Below are 26,529 nucleotides of genomic sequence, written 5' to 3'. Positions count from 1 at the left end.
GTTGCTCAGGCTGGTCTCGAACTCCTGAACTTGTGATCCACCCACCTCGGCCTCCCAAAGTGCTGGGATTACAGGTGTGAGCCACCGCACCCGGCCAATATGGGCTACCTCTTACCAAGGCTGATGTAACTCTCACCATGGTGGAGTGTCCAGCCTGCCAGCGTTAGAGACCAACACTGAGTCTTGGAGATATCAGCTACCACCAGGTTGAGTGCATCAGATCCCTTTTACCTTGGAATGGGCATCAGCTTCTTCTTACCAGAATTGATATATGCTCTAAATGAGCTTGTCTTCCCCAACTACTTTGTCTCCAGCAGCACCACCATCTGAGAGCTTACAGGGTGCCTTATCCATTGACATACCTGAAACTAAGGAACCCATTGATAGCCAAGGAGGTGTGACAGTGAACTTGAAGGTACAAAATTCATGGTGCATACTCATCATCCAGAAGCAGCTAGCCAGATAGGATTTTGGAATGGCCTGTTGAAGACTGAGCTAAATTGCCGACTAAGATGTAATGCCTTGTAAAGTTGGGAGCAGTTCTTCAGGATATGGTATATGCACTGAAATGCATTGGGCCAAAATGGATGTATAGTATTGTGTCTCCAGTAGGACTACGTGCATACAGGAGTAGCCTCTATTACTATCACACCCAGCCACTCATCTGTAGAATTTGTGCCTCCTCGCTCCGAAATCTGGAGCCAGCTGGGTTATGATCCTCATTTCCAGGAAGAACATTTCCTCTAGTAGACATTAAATTGTTCCACTGAACTGAAAACAGAATACCACCAGGCCACTTTGAGTTTCTTGTGCCAGTAGGTCTGTAGGCAAAGAAAGGAGTCGTTATAGAGATGCCCACAATTCCTGCCACACACAACATAAATACAAAATCATATACCCAGTCAAGCTGCATCCAGTAATCTGCCTCCCTGGACCCTTTAGGCACTTCAGTGTAGGAATGGGGACAGGGGTGGGGAGGAGAGACTGTTTTAGACAAAGAAGAAAAATACAGTACGTAGCAACGTAATGGCTCTTAGCGATGACTTGGAACACTGGAAGGAAATATGAGGATGTATCTGGAGGAATAAGTTCTGAGACTATGATGTCATCAAGGAGGACTGTACGTTAGAGAGCCAGCCAGTGATAAAGGAGCAAATATTGGACTTGATGGTGCCGTAGGAGAAAAAAAAATAGAGAGAGCAAAGATGCACTCAAGTGGATTATTGAGAAGACTCATGGGGAAGTAGAAAATGGCAACCACAAGCAAGATCAAACCCCATAAGGAATGGAGCATTAGTCAGGGCCTAGAAGGTAATTTGGGATACCACGTAATCATAGGCTCTGTAGCAGGTAGCAGTTCCTTTTGTAAGCTTTTCTCTTGTTGGGCTGTATCACAGAACTTTAGAGTCATGCCACAGCCATTCAAGGTCTCAGTTACTATTTTATAAAAGGTGAAGTTATTCTTGATCTAATCATAGAAGCCCTAATTATTACAATAACACTTGGACAGCAAAAACGCCTCAAATTCAACTTATTTCACCGTTGTTAATCCGAAAACTCCCTGGAAACATAAGGCAAACTCAGAATTTTGTAACTATCTAGTGTTGCAAAGAACGTCTGTTGCCTATAGATCAAGTATTTGAAAATACTGCCCATTCAACTGGCAATACATACATAATCAGTGTCTCAACAGACAATCTCTTCGTTTTGTGAAACCATTTATTCTTGATCTTCCTGTCTCCACCTTCATTTCTTTCAGCTCCTCTGCCACAGACACACAATCACTATTTTTATTGTAACTATTAAAATTATTGTCATCAAGAAAAATAGAAGGAACATATAAGTATCTGAGCAGGGCGGTATAAAGGGAAATTCATCCCTTTTCCCCCGCCCTGTGCACCTCCTTGGAGCGGACAAGCTGAGGAACAAGATCCCCAAACCCGAGATCAGAGCCCTATACAGAGATGCATCCTCCCGCGATCCTAGAGAGGACCCCGAGGCGGAGCGCAGCTCCGGAGACGGGTGTGACGCACTTCCGGTTTTGTGACGCTTTCCTTGGGCTCTGACGGCCAGGGGACCTGGATGTGAGTCCAGTGCTCCTGGTCCCGAAAGTCACAACCCCTTCTATCCCAGCACCTCAGACTTCTCCGGGCGGGGACAGAGTTGGACGTGCACGGCTGTGTCCTGCAATCCCCTCGCCACGACCGCCCCGGACGGAGTGGAAGCGGGTCCGTGTCCCCCAACAGAGGTGTCCCTGGATACAGGTGGGAAGGGAACGAAGTTTTGGTTTCCGGATTGGAGACACTCCTGGGACTGGAGAGAGGCGGTCTGCGTGTCCCTTCTGGACCTCCAGTCCTGGTGTTTTACCCCGAAGACGAGCGGACAAAATGACCCCAGTCAGATATCTGTGCTCCCCAGTTGTCCCCACTGGTTTTTCTTGTGGTGGGGGCTTTTCTGGTTTCCTGGGTACCCCGAGTTGTAAAATTCTGGCGATCTTACACAATACCAAGTGCCGTTGGCCTTATAATTTGTTTTATTCGGATGGGCTTGTTAAGCCAGTGTCCGCGGATAATATGTTCACCCTCAAACCCATCACCGTTATGGTGGTGATTAGAGTGAAGGCCGAGCGCAGTGGCTCACGCCTGTAATCCCAGCACTTTGGGAAACCAAGGCAGGCGAATCGCTTGAGGCCAGGAGTTCTGACATCAGCCTTGCCAACCTAGAGAAATTCTGGCTCTACTAGAAATACAGAAAATTAGACGTGGCGGCACACGCCTGTAATCCCAGCTACTTGGGATGCTGAGGCAGGGGAATCGCTTGAACCCGGGAGGCGGAGGTTGCAGTGAGCCGAGATCGCGTCACTGCACTCCAGCCTGGGAGACAAAGTAAGAGAGTGAGACTGTGTCTCAAAAACAAAAAAAAAAGAGAATGTTTGAAGCCTACTGAATAAAGAAGTGATTTGGATGTAATAGGAAAAGCTCATTTACACTTCACCCTTTCAAGACTTTAGGAAGGGATTTTTTTGTTTGGTTGGTTGTTTTTTTTGTTTTTGAGACAGTCTTGCTCTGTCGCCCAGGCTGGAGTGCAGTGGCGTGATCTCGGCTCACTGCAACCGCCAGCGCCCGGGTTCAAGCAATTCTCCTGCCTCAGCTTCCTGAGTAGCTGGAATTACAGGCACCTGCCACCATGCCCGGCTAATTTTTGTACTGTTAGGAGAGACAGGGTTTCGCCATGTTGGCTAGGCTGGGAAAATGAACTCCTGACCTCAGGTGATCTGCCCGCCTCAGCCTCCCAAAGTGCTGGGATTACAGGGGTGAGCCACCACGCCCTGCCAGGAAGGGTTTTAAATGAGCAATTTCGGACATGGGGGGGTTTTCAGTTGTGGGAGGTATCTATGCTTGACATCGAGGGATAAAGGAGAGAAGGGAATTTGTGGACGGTGCAGCGGACCACTGGGGACTGGCACCAGTTCTGCCATTGATGTTCTTGGATGAAACACATAGACCCACAAAGTCTCAAATGTGTCCTAAGTAAAGTAAAATAGATTATCTCAAAGTCTCTTCCAATTTTGGAATCTGCCGATAGACTGAATTTAACATTCAGCTAAGCAAAACCTACTGCCCCACATTCATTTCCAGTTGTGCCACCAACATACAGAAAGTTACTTGCATTATTGAGAGAGGCTAAGTGACACAGTACCAAAGAAAAGGTGGGGTTCGTTGGCCAGGCGCAGTGGCTCACGCTTGTAATACCAGCACTTTGGGAGGCCAAGGTGGGTGGATCACGAGGTCAGGAGTGTGAGACCAGCCTGGCCAACACAGTGAAACCCCGTCTCTATTAAAAATACAAAAATTAGCTGGGCATGGTGTTGGGCGCCTGTAATCCCAGCTACTCAGGAGGCCGAGGCAGAAGAATCACTTGAACCCTGGAGGCAGAGGTTGCAGTGAGCCGAGATCGGGCCACTGCAGTCCAGCCTGGGCCACAGAGCTAGACTCCATCTCAAAAAAAAAAAAAGATGGGGTTCATTTAGTAAAGTCAGGTAATAACTTTTTTTAAGTTGTTTTTATTTTTTTATTTATTTTTATTTTTTTATTATACTTTAAGTTCTAGGGTACATGTGCACAATGTGCAGGTTAGTTACATACGTATACATGTGCCATATTGGTGTGCTGCACCCATTAACTCGTCATTTACATTAGATATATCTCCTAATGCTATCCCTCCCCGCTTCCCCCACCCCACGACAGGCCCCAGTGTGTGATGTTCCCCACCTTGTATCCAAGTGTTCTCATTGTTCAATTCCCACCTGTGAGTGAGAACATGCAGTGTTTGGTTTTCTGTCCTTGCGATAGTTTGCTCAGAATGATGGTTTCCAACTTCATCCATGTCCCTACAAAGGACATGAACTCATCCTTTTTTATGGCTGCATAGTATTCCATGGTGTATATGTGCCACATTTTCTTAATCCAGTCTATCATTGATGGACATTTGGGTTGGTTCCAAGTCTTTGCTATTGTGAATAGTGCCGCAATAAACATACGTGTGCATGTGTCTTTATAGCAGCATGATTTATAATCCTTTGGGTATATACCCAGTAATAGGATGGCTAGGTCAAATGGTATTTCTAGTTCTAGATCTTTGAGGAATCGCCACACTGTCTTCCACAATGGTTGAACTAGTTTACAGTCCCACCAACAATGTAAAAGTGTTCCTATTTCTCCACATCCTCTCCAGCACCTGTTGTTTCCTAAGTCAGGTAATATCTTTAAATCCACTAAGTTCACATGAATGGTGAAATATTGCAGTGTACTAAAAGCACACAAATGAGGGTGTTTTGTCAATCCTGTGTGTTGTAGAAATCTCATTCTCCCTCCAGAATAATTCATGGATCTATGTAACATGAACATGTTTCAGTATTCATAATACTGAATAATTATACAGCTTAATTTCTTATTTTTAAGAAATACAAGTTCTAATTTTTTTTCCCTGTGCCCCAGTGCCCCAGTGGATCATCTTGTGTACCCTACTTGATGTTCTTTTTTTTTTTTTTTTTTGAGACAGAGTCTTGCTCAGTCACCCAGGCTGGAGTGCAGTGGCCCAATCTCGGCTCACTGCAAAGTCTGCCTCCCAGGTTCACGCCATTCTCCTGCTTCAGCCTCCCGAGTAGCTGGGACTACAGGCGTCCGCCACCACGCCCAGCTAATTTTTTTGTATTTTTAGTAGAGACAGGGTTTCACTATGTTAGCCAGGATGGTCTTGATCTCCTGACCTTGTGATCCGCCTGCCTCGGCCTCCCAAAGTGCTGGGATTACAGGCGTGAGCCACCGTGCCCGGCCTTGATGATCATTTTTAAGAGTGACTAGATTGGCCAGGCACAGTGGCTCATGCCTGTAATCCCAGTACTTTGGGAGGCTGAGGTGGGCGGATCATTGAGGTCGGGAGTTTGAGACCAACCGTGACCAACATGGAGAAACCCCATTTCTACTAAAAATACAAAATTAGCCAGGCGTGGTGGCACATGGCCTGTAATTCCAGCTACTTGGGAGGCAGAGGCAGGAGAATCACTTGAACCTGGGAAGTGGAGGTTGCAGTAAGCCAAGATCATGCCCTTGCACTCCAGCCTGGGCAACAAGAGCGAAATTCCATCTCCAAAGAAAAAAAAAGAATGACGAGATCACTTTTTAGAGTTGGCAGTGTAGCAGCATATTAAGGACACTCGCTTCAGACATGCATTTGAGTGCTGGTTCTATACTTACTGTGGGTTGTTAGACACATTTAATCTTTCTGAATTTTTATTTTTCATCTGTAATATAAGAATAGTAATTATGTGAACCTCATTAGGTTTCCCTGGGTATTAAATGAGTGGTGTATATAGTACACCAAATCTTCCTGACACACAGCCAACATGAATGATAGTTATTCATTATTTACCATGTCACACCACTAGATTTAGTGAATTGTTTTGTATGAGTTGTTAGCCCAGCAATACCGTGTTGCTTTTTAATACTGCTGTTACATTTTTCTACCCTGCAGGATAGCAAAACCTGATCTCATAAAACCTAGGTCACAAGGGACAGCCCTGCAAAACAGACCCTATTTGGATCAAGTGAGCCAGTTCCTGGAACCTGAATAATGACTCCTGAATCAAGAGATACTACAGATTTGTCTCCAGGGAGTACCCAGGAGATGGAAGGCATCGTGATAGTGAAGGTGGAGGAGGAAGATGAAGAAGACCATTTTCAAAAGCAAAGAAACAAAGTAGAGTCATCGCCACAAGTTCTCAGTCGTTCTACAACTATGAATGAGAGAGCCTTATTATCATCGTATTTAGTTGCATATAGAGTGGCAAAAGAGAAAATGGCTCACACAGCAGCTGAAAAAATTATCCTTCCAGCATGTATGGACATGGTACGGACAATTTTTGATGACAAATCAGCTGATAAACTAAGAACTATACCTCTTAGTGATAATACAATATCTCGTCGAATCTGTACGATTGCAAAACATTTGGAAGCAATGCTTATTACACGGCTGCAGTCCGGTATAGACTTTGCAATCCAACTTGATGAGAGCACTGATATTGCAAGTTGTCCCACACTCTTGGTTTATGTCAGATATGTGTGGCAAGATGATTTTGTAGAGGATCTCTTATGTTGTTTAAATTTAAATTCACATATAACTGGATTAGATTTATTTACTGAATTAGAAAACTGCCTTGTTGGTCAGTATAAATTAAACTGGAAACATTGTAAAGGAATTTCAAGTGATGGAACAGCAAATATGACCGGAAAACACAGCAGACTTACTGAAAAATTGTTAGAAGCAACCCACAACAATGCTCTTTGGAATCACTGTTTTATTCATCGAGAAGCTTTGGTATCCAAAGAAATTTCACCAAGTCTAATGGATGTATTGAAAAATGCAGTGAAAATTGTTAATTTTATTAAAGGAAGCTCACTAAATAGCCGACTTCTCGAAATATTTTGTTCAGAGATTGGAGTGAACCACACCCACTTATTGTTTCATACAGAAGTTCGTTGGCTTTCTCAAGGAAAAGTATTGAGCAGAGTATATGAACTTAGGAATGAGATTTACATTTTTCTCATTGAAAAGCAATCTCATTTGGCAAATATTTTTGAAGACGACATTTGGGTAACAAAATTGGCATATTTAAGTGATATTTTTGGCATTCTTAATGAATTAAGCCTGAAAATGCAGTGGAGAAACAATGATATATTTCAGTATCTTGAACATATTCTAGGATTCCAAAAGACATTATTATTGTGGGAAGCAAGACTTAAAAGTAACCGCCCTAGCTACTATATGTTTCCAACGTTATTGCAACACATCGAAGAGAACATTATTAACGAAGACTGCTTAAAAGAAATAAAATTAGAGATACTGTTGCATCTCACTTCTTTGTCTCAAACTTTTAATTATTACTTTCCAGAAGAGAAATTTGAATCATTAAAGGAAAATATTTGGATGAAAGATCCATTTGCTTTTCAAAACCCAGAATCAATAATTGAGTTAAACTTGGAGCCTGAAGAAGAGAATGAATTATTGCAGCTCAGTTCATCATTCACACTAAAGAATTATTATAAGACATTAAGTTTATCAGCATTTTGGATTAAGATTAAAGATGACTTTCCACTGCTAAGTAGGAAGAGTATATTACTGTTACTACCATTCACAACTACGTATTTGTGTGAACTAGGATTTTCAATCTTGACACGATTAAAAACAAAGAAGAGAAATAGGCTCAATAGTGCACCAGATATGCGGGTAGCATTATCTTCATGTGTTCCTGACTGGAAGGAACTTATGAACAGACAAGCACACCCATCACATTAAATAAAATCTTTACAAAATTCTGTGTTTAGCCAGGTGTGGTGGCTCACGCCTGTAATCCCAGCACTGGGAGAGCGAGGTGGGCAGATCACTTGAGATCAGGAGTTCGAGACCAGCCTGGCCAACATGGTGAAACCTCATCTCTACTAAAAATAGAAAACTTAGCCAGGTGTGGTGGCACATGCCTGCAGTCCCAGTTACTTGGGTGTCTGAGGCAGGAGAATCTCTTAAACCAGAAAGGCAGAGATTGCAGTGAGCTGGGATAATCCTGCTGCATTCCAGCCTGGGCAGCAGAGTGAGACTTCATCTCAAAAAAACAAAAAAAAAATTGTATCTGTACTTTTAAAGGGATTTTGCAGTACGATGTATTTAAATGTTAATAAAATTATATTTGCAATTAACTAGGATTTTATTTCTCTACATAGTATGTTTCATGAAACTCAGTTACATGAATGTGTGTATGTATACAAGGTGATTATATGAAATATATGTCCTTCTGTGAATTACAGTCAAGAATTTTGAAAACTAAGAGGCCAGCACAGTGGCTCACACCTATAATCCCAGCACTTTGGGAGGCCAAGGTGGGTGGATTGCTTGTGCCCAGGAGTTTTGAGACCAGCCTGGGCAACACATTAAAATCTCGTCTCTACAAAAAATACAAAAATTTAGCCAGGCTTGGTGGTGTGCACCTGTAATACCAGCTACTCGGGAGGCTGAGGTGGGAGGATCATTTGAGCCCAGTAGGTCGAGGCTACAGTGAGCTGTGATCGTGCCACTGCACTGTAGCCTGAGCAACAGAGCGAGACCCTGTCTTGAAAAAAAAATTTTTTTTTAATACTGCTTTTTTTTTTTTTTTTCTGAGACAGAGTTTTGCTCTTATTGCCCAAGCTGGAGTGCAACAGCGCAATCTCGGCTTGCTGCAACCTCCACCTCCCAGGTTCAAGCAATTCTTCTGCCTCAGCCTCCCAAGTAGCTGAGATTACAGGCACATGCCACCATGCCCAGCTAATTTTTTTTGTATTTTTAGTAGAAACGGGGTTTCACCATGTTAGCTAGGCTAGTCTCGAACTCCTGACCTCAGATGATCCACCCACCTCAGCCTCCCAAAGTGCTGGGATTACAGGCATGAGCCACTGGGCCCAGCCTAAATAGTGCTTTTAACACTTATTTTTATACTCAAATCTGTTCCCCTGTCCACCGCCATCACCATGCTTCCTCTTTTCCATCAGAGCCTTGTTGACGTTCTGCTACTCCCTGTCTATGTGCTTTTCCTTTTTTGTTCTAATTCCAGGAAATGAGTCTTTTTGTTTTGTTTTGTTTTGTTTTGTTTTTTGAGACAGAGTTTCGCTCTTGTTGCCCAGGCTGGAGTGCAATGGTGCAACCTCGGCTCACTACAACATCTGCCTCCCAGATTCAAGGGATTCTCCTGTCTCAGCCTCCCGAGTAGCTGGGATTACAGGCACCCACCACCACACCTGGCTAATTTTTTGTATTTTTAGTAGAGACAGGGTTTCACCATTTTGGTCCGGCTGGTCTCAAACTCCTGACCTTAGGTGATCCACCCACCTTGGCCTCCCAAAGTGCTGAGATTACAGGCATGAGCCACCATGCACCACCGGAAGTGAGTCTTAATGCCAGTCTTGGTTTAACAGCATGCTGGGTTTTTTTAGATGGGCATGTGTTATAATTTAGCTAATGAGATGTTTAGGCCATCTATCGGGATATTTCTGTGACTTCCCCTGTTCTCAAAAAGGATACAAGAGGCCAGGTGCGGTGGCTCCCACCTGTAATCCCAGCACTTTGGGAGGCCGAGGCAGGTGGATCACTTGAGGTCAGCAGTTTGAGACCAGCCTGGCCGACATGGTGAAACCCCATCTCTACTAAAAAAAAAAGTACAAAAATTAGCTGGGTGTGGTGCTGGGTGCCTGCAATCTCAGCTACTTGGGAGGCTGAGGCAGGAGAATCGCTTGAACCTGAGAGGGAGAGGTTGCAGTGAGCAGAGATTGTGCCACTGCACTCCAGCCTGGGCAACAGAATGAGACTCCATCTCAAAAAAAAAAAAGGCCAGGCACGGTAGCTCATGCCCATAATCCCAGCGCTTTGGGAGGCCAAGGCGGGCAGATCATGAGGCCAAGAGATCGAGACCATCCTGGCTAACATGGTGAAACCCTGTCTCTACTAAAAATACAAAAAAGTTAGCCGGGTGTGGTAGCGCATGCCTATAATCTCAGCTGCTTGGGAGGCTGAGGCAGGAGAATCGCTTGAACCTGGGAGGCGGAGGTTGCAGTGAGTGGAGATCGCACCACTGCACTCCAGCCTGGCAACACCGCAAGACTCCTCAAAAAAAAAAAAAAAAAAAAAAAATCGGGACACAAGAAAGAAGATAGTGATGATGGTGATTTTTTTTTTTTTTTTTTTTTTTTTTTTTAGATAGGGTCTAATTCCATCACCCAGCTGGAATGCACTTTGCAATCATGGCTCACTACAGCCTCTTCCAGGCTCAAGCGATCTTCCTGCCTCATCGTTGTTATTTTTTGTAGAGACAGGGGTCTCACTGTGTTGCCCAGGCTGTCCTTGAACTCCTGGCCTCAGGTGGTCCTCCTGCCTCCGCCTCCCTAAGTGCTGGAATTACAGACGTGAGCCACTGAGCCTGGCCTGAAATCCAATTTTTAATGTTGCCTCAAAGATACCAAAAACATGGTGAGGGACAAATGGCACGTCTGTTGGACACATCAGACAGTGGCCATCGATTTGCTAGTTTAGCCTTTCACTGGGGTACAAGGTGAAGCCTAAAGTTTTCTAAACTTCAAACTTGAAGTTAAAGTGCTTCTCTCCACTTCCAGGGGTTGGTGCCCCTGTGCCAGACAGAGCAAACGGGAGGTAGCTGTTCTTCGACCCCTTTCTCCTTTTCCTAGGCCCTCTGCAGCCCCACCACACTTGGTCCCCACGCTGACTGGCTAAGGGTGTGTTGGGCCCGCCTGAGGCCCAAGCCTTCCCTCTGCCCAGAGCTGGGGACCCCTGTCCAATGGGCACTGAGCTCACAGACCCTCAGTATTAGGTGGCTCCTTTGTAGACCACAGACAGAGCCTGGGCCGCAGAACAGAACCCACACTCGGGTGCAAACCACTACTCAGGGCTGCTTCCTGGGATGGAGAAGAAAGGCTTTGGGAGTGGGCGCACCAAGGGCACAGGAGTCCTCGGCTCGGCCACCCCAGTCCGGCAAGTGGCAGGACAGACCCCGCCTGCCCTTCGCTGAGCGCCATTGGGAGCTGGTGCCCCTGCCCCGGCCACAGTCGCGATCGCAGAAAATCCAGAGCCAGAACTGTAGTTATGCAAAAGACTCCGGTGCTCCATACCCACCCTGGGTGGCGAGGCCTGCAGGCGAGCATTGTGAGCATGCAGTTGGTGCCTGCAGCGAACACGTCCGTCCCCCACCCTGGGTGCCCCGTGCGCCCGCCCTACCCAACAGCCTTGCCCAGGCAAGCGTGGGGTCTGGAGCATGGGGCACAAGCAAAAGGGACGGTGAGGCACCTGGACCCCGACCAGGAGACGCTGAAGTTAGGGTTTTTGATGTGGGACAGGTGGAACTGGAGTTAGAAGGTGAGTGTTAGCAGAAAGTCCCATAGACAGGAGTCAGGAGACCCAAGTTAGTCGTGGGACTGTCACTCCCTAACCGAAGTGGCCCAAGATTTCTGTGAGGCTGTACTTTTTCTTTTGGCGGGGCCTGGGGTGGGAGGGTGGCAGACAGACCCTTTCTTTGGTGCCCAGGTTGGCATGATCACAACTCACTGCAGTCTCAACCTCTAAGGCTCAAGTGATCCTCCCACCACAGCCTCCTGGGACTATAGGCATGTGCCACCACACCCCACAAATTTTGGTATTTTTTGTAGCCGTGGGGTCTTGCCGTGTTGCCCAGGCTGTTCTTAAACTCCTGGGCTCAAGCAATCCTCCCACCTCGGCCTCCTAAAGTGCTAGGAGGCCTCGCCACTAGGCCCAGCCTGAGCCACTGTGCCCAGCCCCCAGTCTTTTTCTAACCACTCTTTTTTACATGGATGAAAAATACCTATTGATAAATAAACACATATATAATAGTACCTACCTAATGCAGTTACTGTATGAAATAACTGAATTAATACATGTAATGCACTTAGGAGACTGCCTGATGTTTAGTAAGTGCTACACAAGTAATAAATAAATAAATGTTAAACAAAAGAGGATTATAAATGAGTAATTTCAATTAAATGAGGGACTGTAGAGAAGACTGAGGAAGAATTAAGCACAAAGGTCTTTGTAGAGGAAGTAAATACATGGCAGGCTGTAAAATGATCATTCAGAAGCAGTCCAGGCCGGGTGTGGTGGCTCAAGCCTGTGATTCCAGCACTTGGGGAGGCCAAAGTGGGAGGATCAATTGAGATCAAGAGTTCAAGACCAGCCTGGCCAACATGGTGAAATCCCATCTCTACTAAAAATAAAAAATTAGCTGGTCATGGTGGCAGGCACCTGTAGTCCCAGCTATTTGGGAGGCTGAGGCAGGAGAATCACTTGAACCCAGGAGGCAGAGGTTTCAGTGAGCCAAGATCGAGCCCCTGCACTCTCTGCACTCTAGCCTGGGCAACAGAGCAAGACTCCATCTCAAAAAAAAAAAAAAGTTAGCCGAGGGCTGTGGCAGTCACCTGTAATCCCAGCTACTTGGGAGGCCTAAGTGGGAGAACTGCTTGAACCTGGGAGGCGGAGGTTGCAGTGAGCTGAGATCACGCCTCTACACTCCAGCCTGGGCAACAGAGACTCCATCTCAAAAAAAAGAAAAGAAGCAGTCCATATGAGCCTATGAAAAAGACCTTGCTCAGGGGTTGTTTCGACAGAGTCACCCAAAGCTACCTTCCTTCTAGCTTTGCCTTTGAGCTCTGTAAATTACTTCAAAGAAACTTACACTTAAACTGAATCTAATGCAATTGTTCCTGTTATTTTTTTTCCCAGTTCCACACCCTATTTCAAGTCTAACACCTTCACTTTGTACTTTTGCCTTTGGATTCTAACGTGAAGAAGGAAAAGGCCTTCAAGGCAGAAAGCGGTGAAAAAAATACCTACCAGGACATTATGAGGAGAAACCAAACAATAAACCGGCCATGGTTTTGCAAGGTGGGCAAGGCCAGGAAGAGGAGATCGGGAGAGAGAGGTCCGATGTGAAGATGTGCACAGAGATGTCTGGAAAATAAGCCTAGAAAAAATAGTCTTCATAACCCATATAGGGGAGAATGGAAAAAAACTTGGGCAGAGTTCTGATGTGGTGTGCCATCACAAGACACATGCCAGAGAGAAGCCCTACCAGTGTAAAGAATGTAGGCCAGGCTCGGTGGCTCACACCTGTAATCCCAGCACTTTGGGAGGCTGAGGCCGGCGGATCACGAGGTCAGGAGATCGAAACCATCCTGGCTGACATGGTGAAACCCCATCTCTACTAAAAATACAAAAAAATTATCCAGGCATGGTGGCGGGTGCCTGTAGTCCTAGTTACTCGAGAGGCTGAGGCAGGAGAATGGCATGAACCCAGGAGGCGGAGCTTGCAGTGAGTCAAGATTGCGCCACTGCACTCCAGCCCGGGCAACAGAAAAGCTCCAGCCAGGGCAGAGCTGAGAGTGCATACCCAGGAGAGGCCCCAAACATGTGGCAAGTGCAAGAAGAGCTTTAGTTCTGGCTCAGGCCTCACCATGAATCGCACCAGGGAGAGGTGATATCATTGCCTTGACTGTGAGAACACTTTACATGCACCACTGGGATGGTGCATGGAAGAATCCACACTGAAACAAAAAAAGGGTGGAAACAATTCCACCCTTATGGCGAGTGTGGGAAAAGCTTCAGGTCAAGCTCTTGCTTCACTGTGCACCAAGAATCCACCTGGGGAGTGACCCTACAGTGCAATGGGTATGAAAAGGCTTCCAGCCTCAGCATGACATTTGTGGTAGACAGAAGAGAAGCCCTGTAAATCCTGGAGGTGGGAAAGTTTGGGCCACAGCATTAGCTTAATTTTACATTATAGCATCTACCTGAGAGATAAACCTTACGAGTGTCATGCATGGGAGAAGAGATTTGGTGGAGCCCTCATCTTTTAAGATGCCAGAAAACCCCCATCTCAGGAATGACGTAACAGAGGAAAGCTCTAAAAGACTAGGTTTCTGGCCAGGCTCGGTGGCTCACGCCTGTAATCCCAGCACTTTGGGAGGCCGAGGCAGGCAGATCACGAGGTCAGGAGATCCAGACCATCCTGGCTAACACAGTGAAACCCCAACTCTACTAAAAGTACAAAAAATTAGCCGGGCGTGGTGGCAGTCGCCTATAGTCCCAGCTACTCAGGAGGCTGAGGCAGGAGAATGGCGTGAACCCAGGAGTTGGATCTTGCAGTGAGCCGAGATTGCGCCACTGCACTCCAGCCTGGGCAACAGTGCAACACTCCATCTCAAAAAAAAAAAAAAGTCTAGGTTTCTGCTGGGGTCAGTGGCTGTCACATGTAATTCCAGCACTTTCAGAGGTAAAAATGGGAGGATCACTTGAGGCCAGGAGTTCAAGACCAGTCTGAGCAACATAGCAAGACCTTAACTCTACAAAAAATTTTAAAAATTAGGAAGGCTGGGTGGTGCACCCATAGTCCCAGCTATTCAGGAGGCTGAGGCAGCAGGATCACTTGAGCCCAGGAGTTCAAGGCTGCAGTGAGCTGTGATTGTGCCACTGCACTCCAGCCTGGGCAACAGGGAAAGACCCTGTCTCAGGGGAAAAAAAAAAAAAGACTAGATTTCCTTGGTCATAAGCAACAATACCCAGCAAGGGAGAGAAACCACTACTCCAAAGGCGTGTGTCTTGTGAATAAAATACCACATGAGCAAAGCCATCTGGTGTTTTCCTTCACCCCAGGATTAATTACATGGTGTTGAATAGATAGTACAGGCACGGGAAAGAGTGTGTGTTTTCACTTCCCGTGTCCTATCTTCACATGTCAGCCAGTGGACAAAATACTGAGCAAGGGTCAGGGATGTCGAGACCAAGGGCAGATTCCCTGATAGGAAGGGACATAACCCTTGAAATATAACAGGGTTATCTAGGCCACAAATGCTGATTTTAGGGTGACCTCTGAGAGTTTTCTCTTGACCCCCACTCATCACTCTGGCTTTATTTGCTGGCCCTGGCTAAGCACGTGGGCTCCCTCAGGGAAATATCATCAAGGTTAACAATCATGCTTAGGTTTTTAAGAAATACAAGTGTTGGCCAGGCGCGGTGGCTCACGCCTGTAATCCCAGCACTTTGGGAGGCCGAGGCGGGCAGATCACGAGGTCAGGAGATCGAGACCATCCTGGCTAACATGGTGAAACACCGTCTCTACTAAAAATACAAAAAATTAGCTGGGCGTGGTGGCAGGCACCTGTAGCCCCAGCTACTTGGGAGGCTAAGGCAGGAGAATGGCATGAACCCAGGAGGCAGAGCTTGCAGTGAGCCGAGATCGCGCCACTGCACTGCACTCCAGCCTGGGCGACAGAGCGAGACTCCGTCTCAAAAAAAAAAAAAAGCAAGTGTTTTCTGTACTAGTACCGAATGATTGTTATGTAGAGAATGTATATCATCAAAGCAAAAAGGAAAAAAAAGGAAGCTGGGTGCAGTGGCTCATGCCTATAATCCCAACACTTTGGGCAGCTGAGGTGGGTGGATCGCCTGAGGTCAGGAGTTCAAGACCAGCCTGGCAAACATGGTGAAACCCCATCTCTACCAAAAAGTACAAAAATTAGCTGGGCGTGGTGATGGGTGCCTATAGTCCCAGCTACTCGGGACGCTGAGGCAGGAGAATCACTTGAAACCAGGAAGTGGAGATTGCAGTGAACTGAGATCATGCCACTGCACTCCAGCCTGGGGGACAGAATGAGACCCTGTCTCGAAAAAAAAAAAAAAAAAAGGAAAAAAGGTAATTTTCTCCCCTCTTTTTTATTATTACTTTGAGCTGCCAAAGTACTTTTCTTTTTGCCTACTTTCTCATTTGTAGTGCAGATTCTGTAAACCTTTTCCCCACTCTCTAACATGACATCCGTGCCTGGTAATGCTTTGGTGTTCTCTTACTTTAGGTAGGATTTTGTCACTCCCCCCAGTGCTCCTAATGCAATTCCCCTCAGCCAGTATTTCCTCTATGTCCCTTCTTTTGGAATTTTCAGATAGCCCTAGTGGGTCCACAGACATTCTGACATTGTGCATCAGACTCTATAAATATGGACTTTTCTGGGGGAAAGTCCGGTGGATTTCAACAGATTCTAAGAAGGCTACCTTATCCCCAAAATGTTAAGACCAATTGCTTTAGGAAGTCTTTAATGTTCTTATGGGTTCTTCTTCCTAAAGAGACAGCAGGGCCAGGTGTAGCGGCTCATGCCTGTAGTCCCAACACTTTGGGAGGCTGAAGTGGGCTGAAGTCAGAGGATCGCTTGATCCGTTGCCCAGGAGTTTGAGATGAGCCTAGGCAACATGGCAAAACCCCATCTCTACGAAAATGCAAAAATTAGCCAGGCACGATGGTGTGTGCCTATGGACCCAGCTACTCAGGAGGCTGAGGTGAAAGGATTGCTTGAGGTCAGGAGTTATGAGACCAGCCAGGGCAATGTGTGACAGCCCGTCTCCTCACACAAAAAAATTAAAAATTAGCCAAGAATGATGGTGAGCACCTGTAGTCCCTGCTGCTCAGGAGGTCGAAGTGGGAGGATCACTTGAGCCCAGGAAGTCGAGGGTACAGTGAACCATAGTCACACCATTGTACTCCAGCCTGGGTGACAGAGTGAGACTCTGTCTCAACAACAACAAAAAAGCAGATTTTAATCATTTCCCCCTTTTTCACTTTTAACAAGTGGAAATAACTCAATGTAAAAATTAACTGCTTCATATTCCAATTGATCGCCTTAGAGCTATACTGTTCCATCGGTGTCAGGTTCACTACTACGCCAACTGTCATGCCCAGGGTCAGGTTCCAACTCATGCTGAGGTCCAAAGGGAGTGGGTGGATGAGCAGATAGCTGAAAACACTCGGGGGGCCGTAGGCAGGTGAAATGTAGTTTTATTTAGCAGCTTTCTTATCAGATGCTCACTTACACTAGTTCTTTTATACTGTCCACCTTGTCTCGGCTGCTTAGTCCGGTGGCTCCCACACGCAGCTGTGAGGCTGGCTCTTCAACACCAGCTACTTAGGAGGCTGAGGCAGGAGAATCGCTTGAACTCGGGAGGCAGAGGTTGCTGTGAGCCGAGATCGCGCCACCGCACTCCAGCCTGGGCGAGGGAGTAAGACTCCATCTCAAAAAAAAAAAAAAAAAATCCTTAATATGCTAATATTCACAAAGGAGAATACACTTGTGCATTCATTTCCCAGGTCTGCTGTAACAAAGTACCATAAGCTGGGTGGTTTAAAACAATAAAAATGTATTGTCTGTCAGTACTGGAGTTTAGAAGTCAGAAACTAAGGTGTCAGCAGGTCTATGCTCCCCCTGAAACTTGCAAGGGAAACCTTGGCTCTTCATAGCTTCTGGTGGTTTGCTGGCAACCTTTGGCATTCCTTGGCTTGCAGCTGCATAACCCCAGTCTCTGCCCTTGCGATCACGTGACCTTCTTTCTTGTGTGCCTGTGTCCACACAGTCAGCTTCTCATAAGGACATCAGTCACTTTGGATTAGGGGCTCATCTCATCCCAGTAAGATCTTGTCTTTTTTTTTTTTTTTTTTTTTTGAGACAGAATCTCACTCTGTTGCCCAGGCTGGAGTGCAGTGGTGCGATCTCAGCTCACTGCAACCTCCACCTCCCGGGTTCAAGCGATTCTCCCTGCCTCAGCCTCCTGAGTAGCTGGGATTACAGGCACCTGCCACACCCAGCTAAGTTTTGTATTTTTAGTAGAGTCACGGTTTCGCCATATTGGCCAGGCTGGTCTCGAACTCCTGAACTCAAGTGATCTGCCTGCTTCGGCCTCCCAAAGTGCTGGGATTACAGGTATGCGCCACCATGCCTGGCCGAGACCTCGTATTAACTAATTATATCTGCTATGGTTCTATCTCCAATAAGGTCACATTCTGAGGTACTAGGGGCTGGGAGTTCAACAATTCCTTCTGTAGGGGGAGAAGTGGAGAACACAGTTTATGACAACTTGTAATTTGCACCTATCTAATCACACCAAACAGATCTGAAAGAGTTGTCAAAAAGAGGCTAGTATCCTGATAAGGGATGGCCAATATGAATTTATACGAAACATGGTAAGAAGGAGCATAGTTTGGCTTCAAGCCAAACTTGAAGTAAAGTAGGACCTTCATTTTTAAGGAGGCAAAAATCCCTGCTGAAAGTCTTTGCTTTCACTTTCACCCCAATGGTTTTTTTTTTTTTTCTTATTTTTCTTTTTTTTTCCTTTTTTCTTTTTTTTTTTTGACGGAGTCTTACTCTGTTGCCCAGGCTGGAGTGCGGTGGCACGATCTCGATTCACTGCAACCTCCGCCTGCCAGGTTCAAGCGATTCTCCCACCTCACCCTCCTGATTAGCTGGGAATACAGGCGCCTGCCACTACATCCAGCTAATTTTTTGTATTTTTAGTAGGGATGGAGTTTCACCATGTTGGCCACACGGTCAGCTTCTCATAAGGACATCAGTCACTTTGGATTAGGGGCTCATCCCATCCCAGTAGGACCTCATCTTCTTCTTTTTTTTTTTCGTCAGTTCAAGACTGATGGTCCTCACTCTCAACCTCAAGTGATCCACATGCCTCGGCCTCCCAAAGTGCTGCGATTTCAGGCATGAGCCACTGTGCCCGGCCCACCCCAATGTTTTAGAGAGACTGGCACAATGCTGCAGAAGACTTCTGAAACACTATTCCATTATTTCATTTATTTAATGAAATAATGAAAATTTAAAAAAATTATTTATTTGCAATAGGGTCTTGCTCTGTTGCCCAGGCTAGAGTGCAGTGGTGCGATCATAGCTCACTGCAGCCTTTAATTCCTGGGCTCAAGTGATCCTCCCACCTCAGCTTCCCAAGTAACTGGGACTAGATGTGTGCACCATCACACCCAACTAATTTATTTTTTGTAGACAGTGGGGCACTGGCAGAGTAGGGAGGATCTCACTATGTTGCCCAGGCTGATCTTGAACTCCTGGGCTCAAACGATCCTCCTGCCTTGGCCTCTCAAGATGCTGGGATTACAGGCATGAGCCACAGTGCCCGGCCTTATTCTGCCTGTTAAAGACAGCACCTTTTAATGGCTGTTGGTTTAAAGAGTGTATGAACCAATCATGTTGGCGCATGCCTATAATCCCAGCATTTTTGGGAGGCAGAGACAGGAGTTATTCCTTGATCCCAGGAGTTCAAGACCAGCCTGGGCAACATAGTGAGACCCCCATCTCTATCAAAAATAGAAAATAAAATAGCCTGGTGTGGTGGCCCATGTCTGTACTCCCAGCACTTTGGGAGGCTGAGACAGGTGGACTGCTTGAGCTCAGGAGTTTGAGACCAGTCCCGACAACATGGCAAAACCCTGTCTCTACCAAAAATGCAAAAATGAACCAGGCATGGTGGCACATGCCTCTGGTCCCAGCTACTTGGGAGGCTGAGGTGGGAGGATCGCTGGCACCCGGGAAGTTGAGGCTGCAGTGAGCTGTAATCATGTCACTCCACTCCAGCCTGGGTGACAAAGCGAGACCCTGTCTCAAAAAACAAACAAACAATGGTCCCCATGGCCACATGCCCACTGCTGCACCTCTGGCTGTAATGTGAATGGTCTGGGGTGATGTTATGTAACAACCAGCCCCTGCAAATGAGGATAGCCACTACCAAGCTTCTCAGTGATGCTGATGGCCCCCCAGCCAGGGCATTCCTTGGAACCTTGGTAAACAGAATGCTCTCCAGACCCTCCTAAGGAACATAACTGAAGGTGGGTTGTTTGGTCTTACCTTCTAGTTCCATCCTAGTTTGTGTATGTATGAATCTTTGGATCCCTTTGTTAAGTCCGCCATGGTTTTGTCATCTCTACTTCATTTAATGTGGGCCACTGACTTTTCTAAGCTTTCAAGAATCACTCCAAGGCCAGGTGCAGTGGCTCATGCCTGTAATCCCAACATTTGGGAGGCCAAGGCTGGAGGATCACTTGAGCCCAGGAGTTCAAGACCACTCTGGGCAGCATAGGGAGATACCATCTGTCCAAAAAAATGGTTTTTGTTTGTTTTTTTTTTTTGAGACGGTGTCGCTCTGTCAACCGGGCTAGAGTGCAGTGGCGTGATCTCAGCTTACTGCAACCGCTGTCTCCCAGGTTCAAGCAATTCTCCTGCCTCAGCCTCTGGAGTAGCTGGGACTACAGGCATGCGCCACTATGCCCAGCTAATTTTTGTATTTTTAGTAGAGACCGGGTTTCACCATGTTGGTTGGCCAGGATGGTCTCGATCTCTTGACCTCATGATCTGCCTGCCTCAGCCTCCCAAAGTGCTGGGATTACAGGTGTGAGCCACCGCGCCCAGCTAAAATATGTTTTTTAAAAATTAGCCACTCGTGGTGGCATGTGCCTGTAGTCCCAGCTACTCAGGAGGCTGAGGTGGCTAGATCACTTGAGCCCAGGAGGTCAAGGCTGCAGTGAGCTGTGATTGTACCACTGCACTCTAGCCTGGACAGTAGAGCAAGACCCTGTCTATAAAAAAATTTAAAAGCTACCAAGAAGGTCCTCTGACACACACTTGGCATTAAATTGGTGGTTACTTGCCCTGTCATTTTTTTCTCTTCAAGGAGTCAGTGACTTTCAGCAAGAGCCACCCAGTTCCATAGTCCTTATTTTCCTGTTTGTCCCAAACCTCTACAAGTCAATAGATCCCTTTTCACCTGTATCCCATCCCAGTTCCCCACAAGTGAATGACTTAGTGACTGGACAGGTACCACATGCCAGGACTATTAACAGTGATGGGGGTCTTCACTCCCTCCTGGCGAGTGACCAACTCCACAATCCACTCCCACAGCAGCTTCCTAGGACCACTCGTGGCAACAAATGTCTAGATCAGGTTATCTAAAGCAGAGCCTAAGACAGGGATTCAGAACCATGTGACTGACAGTGTGATTTATTTGGGAAATGCCTTTGAGGGAGGGAATGAAACAGGATAGAGAAGGGAGAGAGCCAAGCATGGATGAAGGCTCAGAAAAAGTCTAGCTTGGCCTGATCCAAGGGTGCCAGAGCAGTCATAGCACCCTGGAGTCTTCTCCACTTTAATCAAGTGAACCAGGTGTTGGGGTGTAGAGAGGAAGTGACTCCTGGGTGAGGTGAGATGGCTCTCATCTCCTGAGGGCAATTCTCCAGTTTTAGAGAACAAGAGCTGTGAGCACTTGTGGTCCAAACTCAGAGCAGCTGGGGATGGGGGTCTCAGCTTGGTAGAGGGGACTGGACAGGGCACCACAGTGTACGACACATACGGTCAACAAATATTTATTGGGCATTTATTGTAAGCCAGGCAAGTCAGCAGAAACAGGGCCTGAGCAGTGCCCAAGAGCACTCACTCACTCTCCCTAGCAAATAGGCTCAGGGGAACTCTCTCGTGCATGTCATCCTCTTTCCCACTCAAAACTCCCACCCCGACCTTCCTGGAAGGCAGGGCTAACAGGACCTCCTGCCTGCCTGCTCATGACTGATTACTTTCAATCCCAGCTGCAATGCAAACTGAAACTCATTCTGTATATCACCACTCTATGGGAGAGGTCTATTTCTGGGGCACCCAGGAGTCAGCACACATACTGCTGGGACCAGGACTCGTAATTCACCTTGGTCCAATTCCTTCTATGGGTTTAGCTGCCTTCATTCCTGTGAGTAATACAAGATCAAACAGTCCACAGCTTTGCCTGTCTTCTCTGTTCCCCTAAGGTTCCTCTCCCTTTGCCGTAAGATGTGACTGACCAGCACAGTTTCTCCTGAATTGACAAACTGAACTCCTCCTTCTACTGGCTAAACCTTGACGTCAGTAGAATCAAACCAAAAACAAGGTAGAGTGTTTCACAGAGAAGTGGTGGATAGAGTAAGGCAGCAGAAACACATACCATCCATCCCCTTAGCCTGAATTTTGCCAAAATAGAGATACTTTAAGTCCATTTCTTTTCAAAGGGGTTAATGCTCAAAGGGGGAATAGTGACTAGGGTATTCTAGTGGTTGGAATAATAATTTCTAGAAAAGGTTCATTGCTGAGGTGCCAAAACCGACATCATGCTGAAGAATTCTTTTACTGTGCACTTCCCTGAATAGATAGACCGTCAAACAAGGCAGAAGCTACAAATAAAGCTTACTTCTACTGAACTCATGAGGCTGTTCCTAGTGTCAGTTTTGAGTTTCAAGTGAAGATCGAATGTCATCTGCAGGCTTTCCGAATTCCTCAACCATGTCCATCCATGGATTCTCTTCTTGTCTAGATTCCCAAGCATGAAGATGCTAACTAAAGCATTTCTCAATGGGGAATACAAACAGATATCTATTATTGTGGGTTCTCCAGTGTTCCTAAAGGCTGAGTTCTAACTAAAGGATTTCAACCTATTTGTGGGTTTGATGGTTACGCTGGAAAAATGCTTGAAGTTGTTACTTTGCTCATTATAGGAGTATGGTTTCCCTCCAGGAAGGCTTCTCTAAAATTAAGAGCTATTCTACAACAGAGACCCCTCTACACTTAAGGTATTTATGGGATCTGTCCTCTCATGGCTTCTCAGGTGTTTAAAGAGGCTACAACTCCAGCTGAAATTCATTCCACATTCTTTACATTGAAAAGGTTTCTCACCAGTATGGATTCTCTGATGTTGATTAAGATGTGACTTTAGAGTGAAGCCTCTGCCACATTCATGACATTGATGGGATTTTGTGCTGGAGTAGATTTTTTTATGTTGTTTGGTGTGGGAACACTGGCCAACATTTTCTCTACATATATCACATTGATAGGGCTTCTCTGCTGTATGAGTTCTGTAATGCTGAATGAGGTCTGAACTGTAACCAAAGGCTTTTCCACAGATATCACACTGATAAGGCTGCTCTTGTAACTCAATCTTCTTGTCTTCAATCACTGTCAAGTTCCAACTATATGCTTCCTCACAGATGCCATTTTTTTCATTTTTCTGACCCATGTGGAGCACCTGATGTTCGATTAGGCTAACGTACTGAAAAAAGATTTCCCCACATTCACGACACTGATGGGATTTCTCTCGGGAGTGGAGTCGCAGATGTCCAGCCAGGTGGGAACGCCTCCCAAAGCCTTTCCCACATTCGTTACACTTGAAGGGTCTCTCCCCACTGTGCACGCTCTGATGCTGAACAAGGTGGGACCTCACTCTGAAGGCTTTCCCACATAAAGGACAAGTGTAGGGCTTCTCACCTGTGTGGACGCGCTGATGCTGAGTTAGGTGCACGCGCTGGTTGTAGCTTTTCCCACATTCCTCACACCTGAATGGTTTCTCCCCAGTGTGTATTCTTTGATGTTGAATAAGATGTGCACTCTGAATGAAGCTTTTCCCACACTCATTACATTTATGTGGTCTCTCTCCAGTGGAAGATTTTTTGTGGACATATGGGACTTCACTGTAGTTCATCCTCTTTGAAGAGGGTTGTCCTAGTATCTCTTTCATGGGAATTCCCTGCTTTCTATCCAGCTTGCCTTGAAACTCACAGCCTTCCCCAAAATCTTGAACTTGAGAAACATTTCTTTGGGTTTTTCCAGATAGTTCCATGTCTGCTTCTGAATATTCTGAAATTTTCTTCTTAACACTTAATTTTGTGTTCTTACTTCTTTTGTCACTGCCTAAAAAAAAATAAAGAGCAAGTGCACATGTCATCAGTTCTTTTTTTTTTTTTTTGAGATGGGGTCTTGCTCTGTCACCTAGGCTAGAGTGCAATGATGTGATCTTGGCTCACTGCAACTTCTGCCTCCTGGGTGCAAGCGATTCTCCTGCCTCAGCCTTCCAAGTAGCTGAGACTACAGGTGTGCATGACCACACCCAGCTAATTTTTGTATGTTTAGTAGAGATGGGGTTTTGCCATGTTGGCCAGGCTGGTCTCAAACTCCTGACCTGGGTGATCCACCCGCCTCAGCCTCCCAAAGTGCTGGGATTAAAGGTTTAAGCCACCATGCCTGGCCCATCAGTTCTTTTATAAAGGAAAAATAAACTGTCATAAAAAATGTTCATCAGATGAAACTATGATGTAACAGGAGTAACAGAGGTGGATGTGTGTGTGTGCACTTGATGCCAAGAGGAATGTAAACAACGAACTTTTGGAATTTTCCAATGAAAAGAGTAAGACACATCCATGGGATGGCAGAAAATATTTGCAAACTATGCATCGGACAAAGGACTAATATCCAGAATCTACAAGCAACTCAAACAAGTCAACAAGAAAAAAAAATCCCATCAAAAAGTAGGCAAATGACATGGAGACATTTCTCAAAATAATATATACAAATGACCAACAAACATGAAAAAAATGCTCAACATCACTAATCATCAGGAAGTGCAAATTAAAGCCACAATAAGATACTGCCTTACTCCTGCAAGAATGGCCATTATTAAGAAGTCAAAAGACCAGATGTGGTGGCTCACACCTGTAATCCCAGCACTCTGGGAGGCCGAGGCGGGCAGATCACCTGAGGTCAGGAGTTCAAGACCAGCCTGGCCAACATGGTGAAACCTCCATCTCTACTAAAAATACAAAAATTAGCTGGGCATGGTGGCAGGCACCTGTAATCCCAGCTACTCGGGAGGCTGAGGCAGGAGAATCGCTGGAACCCAGGAGGCAGAGGTTGCAGTAAGCCGAGACCACGCCATTGCACTCCAGCATGGGCAACAGAGCAAGACTCCATCTCAAAAAAAAAAGGATGGGTGCAGGTGGCTCATGCCTGTAATCCCAAAACTTTGGGAAGCTGAGGTGGGTGGATCACGAGGTCAGGAGTTCAAGACCAGCCTGGCCAAGATGGTGAAACCCCGTCTCTACTAAAAATATAAAAATTAGCTGGGCGTGGTGGTGGGTGCCCTGTAATCACAGCTACTCTGGAGGCTGAGGCAGAGAATTGCTTGAACGCATGAGGCAGAGGTTGCAGTGAGCCAAGATTGCGCCACTGCACTCCAGCCTGGGCAACAGAGAGAGACTCTGTCTCAAAAAAAACAAAGAAGTCAAAAAACAATAGATGTTGGCATGGATATGGTGAAAAGGGAACACTTATACATTGCTGGTAAGAGGTAAATTAATACAACTTCTATGGATAACAGTATAGAGACTTCTTAAAGAACCAGAAGTAGATCTGCCATTTGATCCAGCAATTCCACTACTGGTATATCTACACAAAGGAAAAGACAATATACCAAAAAGACTGTAAGCGTATGTCTTCTGCAGCACAATTCACAACTGCAAAGATATGGAACCAATCTAAGTGCCCGTTGAACAATGAGTTGATAAAGAAAATGTAGCAGGCTGGGTGTGGTGACTCATGCCTATAATCCCAGCACTTTGGGAGGCTGAGGCAGGTGGATCACCTGAGGTCAGGAGTTCAAGACCAGCCTGACCAGCATGGTAAAACCTCATCTCTACTAAACATACAAAAATTAGCAAGGGATGGTGGTAGATGCCTGTAGTCTCAGCTACTCGGGAGGCAGAGGCAGAGGCAGAAGAATCGCCTGAACCCAGGAGGCAGAAGCTGCTGTGAGTCGAGATTGCATCACTGCACTCCAGCCTGGGTGATAGAGTGAGACTCCATCTCAAAAAAGAAAAACAAAAAACAAATACACAACTGGGTGGTGAGAACTGACAAAAACTGGAAGAATGAGAGCAAAGGATGATGAAGAGGGTATGCAGTCAGGGAACATCTGACTAGGAGTCAGGAAATAAGGCAAAATAAGCCAACAAGAAGCACTGTCAAGAGGGTGGGTGATACAGCAATCCCTGTCCCCTTCACCCTTAGCCAATATTCTAGCTTCAGTTTTCCTCCCCTGGCACATCATCCTCCTCCTTTGGGAATGCTCATCACCTTTACTATCTGCTACCCCCACCAGACCATCAGCTGCATGAGGGCATGGACTGTATCTCTGTTCTGGTCACTGCAGATCCTGTGCAACTAGCAACACAGACTCTCAATAATATGGCTGGATGTGCCAAACATGTGTTCCCCCTTTGATCCAGAAAAATTAGGGAGGACCAGGCATGGTGGCTCACACCTGTAAATCCTAGCACTTGGGGAGGCCAAGACTGGAGGATCGCTTAAGCCTAGAAGTTCGAGACTAGCCTGGGCAACAGAGCCAGATCCCTTCTCTACAAAAAATACATAAATTAGCTGGGTGTGGTGGTAAACACTTGTAGTCCCAGCTACGCAGGAAGCTGAGGTGGGAGGATTAGTTCAGCCCAGGAAGTGGAGGCTGCAGTGAGCTGAGATCCCACTACTTTACCCCAGCCTGTGTGACAGAGCAAGACCCTATCTCAAAAAAAAGAAAAAAACCCAAAAAAAAACAAAAAATGGGGGAGGCAAGTGAGCATTCACTGGGAAACTAGCCATAGAAACAATTGCAGGGAAGGAATAAAACAAAAGATAACTATTTTAAAGCGATTGCTTTTCAAGTCCAAAGTGCTATTGGTGGATTTCCCAAATGAGGGAGTCATCGAGTAGAATGGGAAAACGCTAGCTGAGAGGATAGCTCAGCGCA

At 46.1% G+C, this 26,529-nt stretch overlaps 2 protein-coding genes across 16 annotated transcripts in view; one reads left to right on the top strand and one right to left on the bottom strand.

The window, feature by feature from the left end:
- The window catches only part of FAM200A (family with sequence similarity 200 member A), a 34,593-nt gene that overhangs the window by 5,371 nt on the left and 2,693 nt on the right, over positions 1-26,529 (top strand). For 3 of the 8 annotated variants that reach the window (XM_032755966.2, XM_058443072.1, XM_058443079.1), the window contains one exon: positions 6,034-9,516. The exons of 1 other annotated variant lie outside the window; for it this stretch is intronic. In XM_032755966.2, coding sequence (XP_032611857.1) covers positions 6,133-7,854 — 1,722 coding nt within the window. In that variant the 5' untranslated portion in view covers positions 6,034-6,132 and the 3' untranslated portion in view covers positions 7,855-9,516. Of the gene's footprint in view, positions 1-1,185; positions 2,265-6,033; positions 9,517-12,828; positions 13,455-26,529 lie in introns of those variants that run through there. 4 more of the 8 variants (XM_032755965.2, XM_032755970.2, XM_058443084.1 and 1 more) reach the window with 4 other exon arrangements.
- The window catches only part of ZKSCAN5 (zinc finger with KRAB and SCAN domains 5), a 35,605-nt gene continuing 25,986 nt past the window's right edge, over positions 16,911-26,529 (bottom strand). For 4 of the 8 annotated variants that reach the window (XM_032755960.2, XM_058443032.1, XM_058443030.1 and 1 more), the window contains one exon: positions 20,073-23,642. In XM_032755960.2, the coding sequence (XP_032611851.1) occupies positions 22,501-23,642 (1,142 nt within the window). In that variant the 3' untranslated portion in view covers positions 20,073-22,500. Of the gene's footprint in view, positions 17,161-20,072; positions 23,643-26,529 lie in introns of those variants that run through there. The other 4 variants (XM_032755962.2, XM_058443059.1, XM_058443041.1 and 1 more) reach the window with 3 other exon arrangements.

Source organism: Hylobates moloch, unplaced genomic scaffold (assembly GCF_009828535.3).
Source record: "Hylobates moloch isolate HMO894 unplaced genomic scaffold, HMol_V3 SCAFFOLD_1, whole genome shotgun sequence".
In the NCBI taxonomy this organism is placed as follows: Eukaryota; Metazoa; Chordata; class Mammalia; order Primates; family Hylobatidae; genus Hylobates; species Hylobates moloch.
This window is presented reverse-complemented; position numbering and strand designations above follow the sequence as displayed.